The sequence below is a fragment of the Gambusia affinis genome, linkage group LG12 (assembly GCF_019740435.1).
Source record: "Gambusia affinis linkage group LG12, SWU_Gaff_1.0, whole genome shotgun sequence".
Taxonomy (NCBI): Eukaryota; Metazoa; Chordata; class Actinopteri; order Cyprinodontiformes; family Poeciliidae; genus Gambusia; species Gambusia affinis.
In genome coordinates this window covers 11110416-11123528 of record NC_057879.1, presented here as the reverse complement: position 1 = coordinate 11123528, position 13113 = coordinate 11110416, and the positions used below count along the sequence as shown (strand labels likewise).

The following is a 13113-nucleotide window of genomic DNA, read 5'->3' as shown; positions in this document are numbered from 1 at the left end:
AAACTTCAAATAAATTCTCTGCGGTCCCCCCAGCACTCACATCTGAGCCTCTCTATGACACAATATGACATTATACTAAAGTTATTTCAGGGTTGCTCACCAGCAACCTCCTCAGATCTCCAGCATTGACGAAGCAAAACCTCAGAAGCCAAAGGATGATGCATTGAGTCTGGATTTGCCTACGGCCTTTTACAGATCAAATACAATTAAAATATGTCACACTGCGAGCATTCTCAGCTCATTATCTACCTGATTCAGCTCATCAAAAAGCAACAAGATACTGGGTGGAATAGATCCTAATGAGCTGAGATTGGTCATAAATTTCTGTTTTCTTCCATTTTTTTGGTAAAACCAGAACATAATGTTCACTGACAATTAGACAGCTGCAGTGAAGAATCTAGCCACTAGGTGGAGCACTCAGCAACTCTACTATGAGGACCCAGATGAAAACAGCTGAAAAACTGTTTTCAGCTGTTTTTATGGACTGCTGAAAACTTACCATCACAGTCTACTAGATGGGAGGTGGTGTTTCCATATTCCACATCTTGTTGAAAGGGGATTCTGTAGTCACAAAAGAAACACATATGAGCATAATTTTTTATCATAGGAAAGAAAACACCACTACTCATAATTAACTGTATTTAACTCTTTGGGTTCAAATGGGAAACAAGATGATGTCCATTACCTAAAAACAGTTTAATTTAGAAGAGACAAAGATGTCCACTGTAATCTACGATGTTAATCAAGTGTGATGTCATCAGGCTGTTGTGCATAAAATCAATACGGCACAAAGTAATAAATTATCCATTGTAATGGGATACACTGCTGAGCTCATTATTGATCTTCCTCCTCAGCAGGGTCAAAGGCGAGGGTCACCGATGCAGGCTGAATTAGACTGTGTACAGTTCAAGTTTTTTCTACTCATAATGTAAGAAATTTAATGAGAAATGCATACAATTATTATCATTTCCTCATAAACCAAAACATTAATCATTATTTACCTGTAAGTAGATGTCTTGAATAAGTATTTCATCTAAATACGTAACTGACAAGCGTTTAAAAATAAAAAGCTTTCATGAACTGTGAAAAGTAGCACAGACATAATAAAAAAAAGTAATGGTGGTCTAAAATTATAAATAAAATGCTCATTGCTTGGAAAACTTATTGTCTGTGTGTATTTTTCTCTCCACATACATCAAGCTAAGTGGTTCTGTATTTACAATATTGCTTTCCAAGACAAAGCCAATGACAGCCACTGCTGCTTTTAAACGTGTTGATGCTTTTCATTGCATTCTGCAACGCTTCTCTATTTAAATCTGTTGCTTAGAATTTGATTTATAGAGAATAGAAATAGGCTAAATTAAACTGCAACAATCAGAATGTTTTATAGTAAAGATCGCAATTAAAATTTTATTCATTACATATATGTACTCCTATTGCATGGATAACTAACACTAAATTATACAAAGAAAGAATTGATTATTTTATTTTCTGCTTTTTTATGGTCTCACACCTGCAACAACCAAGCAGAAGAAAATAAAACAGTAAAATAACTGTGAAAATAAAACCTATAGAGAGTAACTATAGTCCACCTACATAGATTAAGAACCATTCACAGTGTTTTTGGCGGCTATCGCCCCTCACCTTGTCCCTGGCCTCAGAAAGGAGCAGGTACTGCCTCTGGTCCATCCACAGTATGGATCTCTTGAGGCGAGACAGCTCCTGAGTGTTCACAGAATTGTATTGAAATGAATTAGCAAAATTCGAATGCCTAGCAATTAGGATTCGGAAACATGTTAGAGAGAGAGTTACTGGTTAGTTGTTGAAAATAAACGATGAAAAGCTGCATCATCTCATAGACGTGAGCTGATGAAGTGAGACGAGGACGTCAGGAGTCAAAAAGTGAGAGACGGGGCAACACAGGACAAAAATCATCCACACACAATCGCTCCTGAAGTAATCAATAACCTCCCAGCCATCCCTTGAATACATGTAAAAAAATAAAAGTTTTTATTTAAATCTGTTTATCTGTGGAATAAGAAGTAGCTTTAGCGAATCTTCTTTATGCACCAAGCAGGAGGACATTTTGAATCCAACCAATCCGATGTATGCTCATTCTGGGAAGCTGCTGCACTGCACAGTGCTCTACTTTCACAAATAAATTTCTTCTTTGTATTCATATTCAACCATCATCCCACAAAAGCCTCTCGCTTCAAGGCAAATATTATTTTCTGGGGAAAACCAACATTCTCAGAGTGAAAAATAAACCAAACCAAACTAGATGTGATTTGACAAACACACATGGCTTCCCTCATCTGCTGGCTCAAACAAAAAACAGAAATGCAAAAGTTGTACGGGGTTGGCAACAGCAACGAGAGGAGAAAATCGGGGATAAAACTAATTTGGCCAGCAAAAATAGCTTTGACTCCTGCATTCAAATAAATCTGACTAAGACAGTGAGAGCAATAAAATGATAAAATTGGATTTGTGTCACTCACTTCATACAGCGAGCGTGCAGGTGACAGCGAGATGTGGGGACTCTGACCAGACAGGAGGGGAAGGCCAGCAGCAGAGTGTGGCTGGTTCGGTCCAATGTCAGGGACAGGAGCTGACGGGCCTGAGGAGAGTCCTCACCACACCTGGAGATAAAAGTGTGAACATTCAGGACAGGACGAACAGAGGAGTAGAGAGCCCTGTCTATCATTTTCCAGCCTGACAACTAATCTATAAGATCAATCCAGACAGTAGACTAACAGAGTAGATTGACAAAGCATAAGCATAAATTATCTGTTTGTTCATTAGGCAACACAAAAAAGCTCATTTTAACTCCATGAGGACTCAGGGTTTCCCACTGTCACATCATCATGTACAACCATTTACTATAATAAAACAGCTCATGAATTTGCACTTTATAACTTCTTTTGGAGGAATTTATAGAAGAGGCAAGATGTAAAATGCTCTATTAAATATAAAATGTATGTTATGGTTTGCTGTTATGAAGTGCTATTGTGGTCGTGTTTCCCTTTTTGTCTTTCTGAACCATTCCAAACTCGCTGTAACACACTCAGTAAAATATTAACAAACAGTTTCACAGTCTGGAAGTAAAATAAAAATAAAGATAAATAAATAACAAGAAGAAACTGAAAGTGTGCTTTTTTCCCCTGCAGACAATATTTGAGGAATCCAACTACAGACTTCCTGAAGTAAAAAAAAATAAAATAGGGTAGATATGTTCAGACAAGACAGTAACAAATACCAAATGTGTAAAAATAAGTACCATAAGCTGAACCCTGATAATTATATTCCTAAATTCTTCAGTAACATACCGGTAATTCCTTTTAATTTTCTGTCAAATGAACCTTTCCATCGTGTGCTTCCAGCTTCTTAAAGGATAACTTTTTAACTTACAGATGTTTGAAAGAAAATCAGGAAAACTCCTCATCTTATAAAACAAGAAATATCTAAGAATCTTCGAAGTGACGTTCTATTAAAAGATTATAAGCAGGTAATATTGTATCTGATTCAAATCACTTCAACCAAAGGCTGAACTAACATGATCAAACCCAATACAGATTTCTACTCCCTTAAAAACCAGTCAACTCTTAAAATAAACACAGCACAACTTTAAAAACAAACGTCTTGTTTGCATTCAGAGGTTATTTAAAAAGAGCCAAATGATAATGTGCTATTTTACAGATTTCGATTCCCCACAAATTTGCAAGAGGTGTCAGAATGTGTCTGATTTTTGCAGACCACTCTTTTCTTACTTCAGCAGTGGTCAGGCACAAAACATGTTGTTTTAATTCCTTAGCCGGAATTAAAACAACATGGGTGATGAAAGCGAGGCGTTTTCGGTCAAAGAAATCACATTAGCAGGGGTGCTGACTTGACACTGATGGACAGTTAGATTATTGGTTTGTTGCATGAGTGATTGATAGGCTTTGTTTCAATATCCTTTGCTGCAAAGACCTGAGCTCAACACAATTTAATGCATCTAATGGGTTCCATAACACTCGGCTCTGAGGCTGTTGCTCAGAAAAAAGGTTATACATTTTGGTTCTAATTATATGGTATATGTAACCTGTAATGGATACCATGGTTTTAACTAAATATGCTTTTGCTGCAAGCAGGTATTCAAGAGAACACCGTAAGCGGAACTGATCGTCCATAAGTGGAGAGTCCAATTGGGAGCGGGTGCTGTGGGCCTCTATCTGGAACATTATGCCAAGAACTGCAGTTTATTGGAGATAAGTGATAAGGATCTCTTGACTCCCACTCACTTCTCAGGATTGAATCCCTCCACTTCCTCCAAAAACACGCTGCTGTGGGAGACTGAATCTCCACCAGAAATCATTAGGAACTTGAGAATGGTCCCTCGGGTGGAGCCCAGGAACAAGACAGTGCGGTTCTTGTGGGGGCCAGCTTCTGTGTCTACCACCATGGCTGTCAGCTGGTACCTTAGACAGACAATAAATCAGAACATTAAGCAATCTACCTGCCTTTTTCAAGCTGACAAAGACATCAGTATGCATACCTTCCCATAGTCTTGACCACCCAGGGTCTGTGTCCCAGCAGCGGCACAGTCTCATCCATTAGCGGATGTGTCTTCACAAAGTTCAGAACCTCATCTGGTAAAGTTGTTGAGGTGCTAAATCTAGATCCTTGCACTGCACACCCACCGGGCCTGCAGAAACAAAGAACACCCCAAAGAAAGAAGAATTGGTTACGGAGGACTCGTTTTCATAGCCCGTTAGGTCATTTTTAACTGAAACGCATTGACAGAGCCGTGGGACAGATAGTTGGAGCTCATAAGGGAGCAGCAAGAAGAGTATCTGTGAAACAGATGCTCAGGAGAGAAGTGCTGCAGTGCTCTGCTGGATTTTTCTTCTGCTTCACATTACCTTGGTTTAGGCACTGCTTCGTCTGGTACAGGTGTCCAAATGGACTCTGGGGATTTCTGCTCTTTAAATCGGCCCTCAAAAACATGAGCGAGCTGCTGCATGTCGAACACGCAAACTGCAGAGCCTGGGATGCTGCCAGACAAGGAGAGGGAACCCGCTGATGAGAAAATAATTCTCTCTTTTCAGCTATATGTGCACACAGTGTGTCTGTGGCTACCTGTTTGGTGGTGTGGAAAACAGACCCAGGATGACATCCCGTCCCTGCATGTGGATGATGTTGCTGGTGGCGTGGAGGAGGTTGAAGTAAAAATGGGAGTCTCCGGGGATGGAGCAGTTCAGTCGCGCCTTTAGGAATGTGGTCCACTGTTTCTCAAGGACACGCTGAGAGCCACCCAAGTCTGATTTACACACGCGTGCCACACGGGACACCATAACCTGGGATGCAAAAAACAGAAACATTAGGAAAGGAATAGTTTGGATGTTTTTTTAAATAAATTCTCATTTGCCTGTAGTAGATAGATGGTGTATCTCAATGAATTTGTACAAAAGTGAAACAAAACTGCGACAGCTACTTAAAGAAATGGAAATATTTTAGCTGATATTATCAGGTCAAAATAAAACATTAAAAGTTTCAATAAAAAAAATGTGTCTAATCAAAACAAAAAAAAACAAAGAAGTTGCTTTGATTCCATCTGAATATCTTAGATGTAACACTCATCCACACAAATTCTCCACCTAAACAGGAAAAGCTGAAGGACCAGTCATAAACCTTTTCACCAAAGCTTATAAAGCTGAAAAACAATTTGGTGTGTTATTTTGCCGCATTGTGAAGTAAGCAACATTTTTTTAAGTTTATACAGAACCAATAAGTCAGTGACTTGGTATAAACCATTTCCTAAACGACTCAAGTTATTTAGACCAAAAATACTGAGGCATCTCAAGTAGTTCCAGTTTCCAGTTTGAGTTGTCTGAATTTGCTGAAATCAGCTAAAATGACTTCTACCAGTTAGGATTTACTCACTTTCCCACCAACTCACTGCAAAAATGGCATTTTTCTACCACAGGTGAAGAAACTATTTCTGCCCACAAATTCCCAGGACCTCGCAGAGCAGCAAAAAGTAAAGAAGGTAACATGAAAAAAAGGAAAGAACCTTCTCCAGATGATGAAACTCCATGGCCATCTCTCTAAAGAAGAAATAAATATGTGGTCCCCACTCCATGGCACTGACAAAGTAGGGCTCTGAAATATAAGAAGTGACAACACAATAAAGCAAAACAGTCCCTCATCAACATCAAACACTGTTGTCCACCACACTGACTAACTAAACATTCATGTCCTGTTTAATCAAGCCTTATAGACATCAGGGAAGATGTTATCATTATCATCTATTCATCTTGTAAGGATTCGACTTGCCTTTTTCCCCTTCAGGCTGCCCTGTTCAGTTGAAGAGACTAGTTAAGACTTTGAATCTGTAGGGACTCTGGCTAACCTCAATACATCAGTCTGTCTGAGTGCATTCCTATTATAAAAAGCCTATTAGAGGGAGGCCTGATAATCATGTCTGGTTCTGTTAGAACAAACTTATTTTTTGCTCTACAAAGGTTTTGTATCTATATGTCAGACTCCCAAAATAGAATGTAGTAGCGTTAACCTAATTCTTTTTTTTTTTTTCTAAGTTTGAAAAATTGGATAATCAACTTTAATTAAACTTTTTGTCCACACCCATTACAAATAAATTTAAAAGTTGATGTCTGTGCCTGCATTTGGATAAAAAAAGAAGCAACCTTGTAAAGTCATAAGTTTCAAATCATTTGGAGCTCCTGGGCTTCCCCTTGAGAGAACAGGAAGTTGTTTTGACAAACACCTGTAGCTCTAGAAGGACATTTTGAAGTCACCTAAAGAGGCAGTTAAAGTACATTAAAGTTAACATTCAGAAAAAGGCAAGTAAGTCTTGCTCCGAGTAACTTTGGTTCAATGTTCTTACAGCACAGAAGATAGCATGGGTGGTTTCAATTATTTGCTTGCTGATTGTCTGTTGAAAGTGTCCTGGCCCTGAGGGTCACTTTTAATGTGCCTGTTTCCAAAAGTACCTCGAAACCATTTAGAGTCGTGCTTCACAGTGCGGAGAGCTGGGCTGTCGCCGAGACTACGATAGATCACCGCGTCGATGGCCAGAAAATCTGTCACAGTGCCGGTAAAAAGACTTCCATCTAAAAGAAGGGAAGGAGAAGAGAGGGACGATGGGAGGAGATTAGGGAGAAGAGGAGGGAGATACCGATGGAGAGATAGGGCAAGGTCAGAAAGATTAAAACCAAACAAGCAATGCAGGAAGGGGTCTGGCTATAAATCATTTGTAAAGGTAAACCTGAGGGCGTGGACGTTTTGGAGTGTGGAGCTGAAAACTAACTCCTACGTCTGCTAAAAAAAATTGATTTTATGCCTTCGGGGAGCAAGGTCGACCTCCTACCTGCGAATAACGCCACATTAGCGTGTCGAGGATCATATGGACACCGGGCCATCCCGCTGACGGGCTCTCCTGCCATTTCTAGAGTGTCTCGCTGCAATAAGAGGTGCAACATAAAGATAACCCAACTGGGAGATACCGAGATTCTCTTACAGGCAGATAGATGAATACTAACAGTGTAGTTGGCACACAGGGGGTTGAAAGCGTTTGTTCCACATACAAACAGGCCATCGTGCTGGCTGAGCAAGACCTTGATGAAATTACGACACTCTCCCTGCAGGACAGAAGAAAGAGAAGATCAGGAGAAAGAAAGAAAGAAAAGGAAGTTCAGGGCATTGGGAAAAGGGGGATTATGAAAGGCTAAGAATCAGAGGAAGAAATGTGATAACAGCCCTAAGGTGAAACAAAACCCTGAACTGCACTCTCTCCAAAGAACAATGGGGCTCTGGCTGCAGTCTTCAAAGTTAGGGCTGCACACTGAAGTTTAAAAATCCTCTCAGTGAACCTTGGACTTCTTAACCCTGTTATCTCATTTAATCCATCTGATGGATTGCTCCAGAAGAATCAAAAACTGATTATGTTTCTCTGTAGGCAGCTCAGCAATATATCTCTTTAATACAATTTTAGCCTTGTTTATCAAAAAATCAGCAAATTAGGTTTCTTCTTGGACCCTTTGTCAAACCATTCATTCGTGTCCGTCAGACGTACACGATCAGAAACTTACTTTTAATTGGAAGCCATACCTTCATGCCTTAAAGTACCTTGATAAATCCAACACCTTTGTCTTTTTAATTAGCGCAGACCTACAAATGTTCAAAGCAGGTTCTGCCTCTGCCTCTGCAGGTCACTAATGGCTAATAGTGTTATGCTAACACTGAGCTAGTCCTATTCTTGATCTAATTTTGTGGCTCTTGCCTTGTTTTATTTTATGTCCCTGTTCTCTGGGTATTATTTTGTTAAACTGTGATCATTTGGGTTCCTGCACATTTATAATCCTTTATTCAACTATGATAAAATTATATGCTCATTGCTAACCTACCTCTCGTCTCTTTTAGGAGATATGTCAGTCCTTTTTATGCAACTGGACAAGGTATTAAGACATGCTTTGATAAAAACCCAACATGATTCTAGCACCACAGTGCTTTTTGTTTAAATCTTTTTTTCTTTTTTTTTTTTAAAAACCTTTTCTTTTACACCTTTGGTAAAGGAGGGAAATTGAGTAATTTCTCCTCAAACTTTCAAGCATTGTGCATTTTTTCAGATAACTTTACAGACACAGATTGTCCTCTGTTGTCCCTAATAATAACCTATAAAAAAATTGGTTTATATTTAAAATCAGACAAAGCCAATCATTTAATAAGCAAAAAAGGAACAGACATGTCAAACATTTTTATTATGACATGAACGTAAAATGTAAAGTATCAGTCAGCTGGAAAGTTAAAAGACCAGCTGCATAGAGCAGTAATTCCTCTGTCATATGGGATCCATGATCCTTTTGCTTCACATTCAATTCTTCCATAATTTGCCATCGAATATCAAGTGTGTTTAAGGATCGTGGAACCACTCCTTCTCCATGAAAATAACCATGAAGGTAAGTTTTGTTTTTCCTCTAGGTTTTGATGAAGAAAATTCTGGTAAAACTTGGAAGCTAACAGATATCTTTTCATCAATGCAGAACTGACCAGATGTACTGAAAGTGAGATGTTTCAAGACAGACGCAGGGCGGCTCATTAGACGTGGCATAAAGACGACCTGCAGTAAAAAAACAACTAATCCATTGAAAATAATTTTATTATGTTGACTTTATCCACTGAAAGGGGAAACAAAAGAACAAGTATGGGTCAGATTTACAGATACAGATATGAATAGATAGTACTGTATGCGATATTTAGCCATTTTTTTCTGAAGTTGAAATGGCCCTGTTGGACTTGCCCATTTCTGAACATACTTTCCTTTGAAAAATTAAATTTTCTTTGTCTAATGAGTTTTTTTTAAGGTTCAAAATAATGGTGCCAGGGCGTGCTGTGGCGACGTAGGGGATAGCGCAACCCACATTTGGAGGCCTTGAGTCCTCGAGGAAGAAAAAAATTAAAAATAAAAATAATGGTGCCAGTTTTTGGAAGAATAATCTTTGCCATAATTTTCCTGTGCTTTTGCAGGCTCCTTGTTGACCAAACAAAAATAATAGATGTTTTCAAAATTCCCAGGAAGAAAATCTTTGTTTGCATGGCAAAAGCATATGATGGTAAATAGGATGTTCTTGGAGAATACAAAGCAATCCGGCATCCAGCATAATCTGAATCTTACAGATTATAAGCTTCAGAGTTAGCAAACTGAAATAGCAAGTAGAGACTGATTTAACTCTGGCACATAATTAGAGGGAGGGTATAAAAATAGTCACAATCTTTTCACCTGAATCGTGCTCAAAACGTTATCAACTGAAATCATTAAAATGTTTGGATACTCGTCTAAAAACTTCAGTTCTAACACAATAAATTGTTACAGGCTTATAAAGGGCTGTATACTACTTTGCTTGTCTAATTACTTTCATGCTAAATCTAATCCAGAGTTTGACAGTACTTCTGTTTATCTTTACAGTTTTGCCTAATCTAAGTTCAATCTTATTCACCAACATAAGTGTATTTTCTGCCTCACATCCTTGCTGCCTCTTCCCTTAGCAGTCAGTCTTTCTCCTCATGTCTTCGTTCCTGTTCTTGCAGAGCTTTAATTCTTCCTTTCTTCACTCCTACACTGTCTTGTCTTTTGATCTGCGCTCTCACAGCCCAGTAGCTGCCCTCTTCTCTTTATCTGTTTCGTTCCCTGGTTTTTATTTTTCCTCCACCCACACACGTCCCGTTGTTACCTATGCCTCTCTTCCCCACCTGTTTTCAATTACAGCTTCCTCCCGGAGGCCGCGTCACTTAACTCTTCTCGGTTTGCTCAATACAAGTTCCTCTGCACGATAAATCTTCTTCCACAAGTTAGGTCAGGCTTGAATTTTGCCAGTGAGCCTGCTGCACTCACACACTCTTGTTTTTTTAAGCAACACAACTTTGTTCTTGTGTTTTTGAAGGCTACCGACGCCATATGAAACAGTGAGAAAATTGATGCGTGAAAAAAAAAAAAAAGCCTTTCAAGCTTCTTTCAGCTCTTGTAATGTTTTCCTGCACCAGCTTGATTGGATAATTTACTGCTTCTGTATCAACAAAATCAAATTTGCGCCAAGCCCCAGATGCAGGTGCCGCCTCAGGAGAAGAATGTCTCGTAAACAGCTGCCGCTTGAGCGTTTTACCTCATGTTTGCCCTTCATCCGACACACTCGAATGTCGTTCTTGTTGGACTCCCAGGTCCTTTTCTGAAACACACAAGCAACACGTTGAATTCCCTGCATATCTGTACATGCACGTCAAATGTCAGCTTTCTGAAGACTGATACCTTGCTGTAAAACATTTCTTCGCCTGCCATGTTGTCCAGCTCCACTCTGTACAAGTCATCTCTGCAAAACATGACAAATACCTCAAATTCCCGTTTTCTCCCTCTTAACTGTTTCAGATCATAAAAAACTGTATTGAGACATGTGGACCCGTAACATAATGAGGGGACAGATTACTTTTTTTTACATTGGGCTAATTTGGTCTTGGTAGGTTTCTCCCCTTAATAAAATAAATCTTCTTTTGAAAACTGTGTTTTGTGCTAACTCAAGTTATCTTTGTCGGTTTTTAAAATTTGCTTATGCAGATCTGAATAATTTAAGTGTGACATAAAGCAAAAGAAAAAATGGTGAAAAAGCTCAAATCGTTAACATTTTTAGTTTGCTTAGATAACTGAAAAAAAGGCAGTAAATAAAACACTTCATCAGAAAGACAGAATGGAAGATTTATGTGTGAGCATAATGTCTCTGCCACATGATTGTCTCATTAGTATTTGCTTTAAAAAGCAATCACATTGATTTTCCTAATGAGGTGACTGGGGACTAAGCATTACTGTATTTTCTGCTGCTCTCTTATTTATGCTTGAGTGAAAGTACTGTTGTTGACTTAAAAAAAATGTAGCAAAAATATCATTTATATCAGACAGCCATCTGGTTGTGTTTTATTATGAGTCACTTACTGACAATATTCAGATTAAATGTTCTGAACGCCTGGCAATAAAATGGTTTATTATGGCTTCATTATGGTACGAGTTAAATTACTGTTGGGCAGTTTTAACACCTCAGCTACAGTCAGTAAAATTTTTAAAGGAGGTCATTTTTTTTTATTTTAAATTGACTTTCTTCAGCTTTATGTCATGTTGCAAAGTTACTCCCTCATCAAAAACGCAACTATGTGCCTGGAAAAGACATTTATTTAGGGCTTAGATTTTAAGCCCTATTTTGTTCACTTAATACAATCTATTTCAGTAAACCAATTTGGCACTATATGCAGGAATTAACTGAGCTTTAGATGAGTTCTTGATTACATTTCTGAAAAGATCAACAATCTATATGGGTCCAGTTTTTATTTTCAGAGTTGTCCTCCAATCAGGGCTGCACACACATTTAATTTGTTTCAATGAACAGAGCTGCCTGTATCTGTCTGTAGCCCAGAGCTAATCTTCCAGCAATGTAAGGTGGTTTCTTAAAGACGATTATGAATACATTCACAGCTTTCACTTGACATTTAAAAATAACAGTGAATAAATTATCACTGGAAAAAAAAAACAGTGATAATGTCCCCCTGAAGAGTGACAGCAGATGGGATGAAAGCAAATACATATTAATGCGAACGCGTCATAGTCGGAGGTGGTTGCTGTTGGTTACCTGGCTCCGATGTAAAGCGTGCGGTTGACTTGGAGGACCGTTTGGATGTGTAGCTCCTGCCTCAGAGCGGAACGATGGGCTCTGCCCAGGAACACGGGGTATCTCCTCACCACTGCCGTCATTACATAGACACATCAAATGAGAGAGTGACATGCATAGCAAGTGAAAATGCATGTGCCTGGCTCAAGGACTTCCTGAGAACTGTGGGCAGAATGAGCGCCTTCTCCGCGTCTATAGTTACCAGAAGTACACAGGCAGGCTGTAAAACACCTTCTTTAACCTTCACTTTAATAGTGTCTTCAATCATTCTTGATGGCTTTGTTAAGGCAAACACAGATAATAGGCAGAGAGGAAGGTGAAAGCATACTAAACACTCTTATCCTGTTTGTCTTTCTTGATGTGGTTGTTTCCCACCACCCTATAAAGCAAGTCTTTATTTTTCTACTGCAAATAAAAAATTTCTTCGTCTCCTGTCTGCATCTTAAATAAATTAAATTACAGAAGCGCTGCACATTTCAGGCAGTAAGACAGCGTTTAATTGAAGATCTCGTCATGAAGTCACTGACCCCAGGAGACAGATTAAATGTCTCTCTGGCCTTCATTGGAGAGTGGAGACAAGAGACTCATCGCCACATGCCGTCTTCCAACTACGGTTATGTGACAAATTAGTACACCCTCCTACAGCCTTAAATGTTTTTTAAAACACATTTGGACTCATACATATTTAATATCAACATTGACAACAATGAAACCTTTGAGTGACAAAATTTAACAACAAAAACTAAAGAAAACTAATACTAATACTTGTTTGACTGACTAAAATCACTCACAGACATATCACATGCACATGAGTAGAACATTGATACACAGGGTTTTCTGTGCTACTAGGTATTGCAGTGAGAGTGAGCAGCATGGTGAGATCAGAACTGTCCGAGGGCTTCGCAAAAAA

General features: G+C 38.9%; 1 protein-coding gene across 1 annotated transcript in view; it reads right to left on the bottom strand.

The window, feature by feature from the left end:
• LOC122840970 (semaphorin-6B-like) overlaps window positions 1-13113 on the bottom strand; it is a 37323-nt gene that overhangs the window by 5871 nt on the left and 18339 nt on the right. The window contains exons 3-16 of the mRNA XM_044133814.1: window positions 12165-12276; window positions 10802-10862; window positions 10659-10721; window positions 7542-7640; window positions 7370-7460; window positions 6993-7112; window positions 6053-6141; window positions 5119-5336; window positions 4902-5033; window positions 4535-4684; window positions 4281-4457; window positions 2499-2639; window positions 1645-1722; window positions 500-561 (exon numbers count right to left, since the gene is read on the bottom strand). Of these exons, the coding sequence (XP_043989749.1) occupies window positions 500-561; window positions 1645-1722; window positions 2499-2639; window positions 4281-4457; window positions 4535-4684; window positions 4902-5033; window positions 5119-5336; window positions 6053-6141; window positions 6993-7112; window positions 7370-7460; window positions 7542-7640; window positions 10659-10721; window positions 10802-10862; window positions 12165-12276 (1593 nt within the window). The remainder of the gene's footprint in view (window positions 1-499; window positions 562-1644; window positions 1723-2498; window positions 2640-4280; window positions 4458-4534; window positions 4685-4901; window positions 5034-5118; window positions 5337-6052; window positions 6142-6992; window positions 7113-7369; window positions 7461-7541; window positions 7641-10658; window positions 10722-10801; window positions 10863-12164; window positions 12277-13113) is intronic.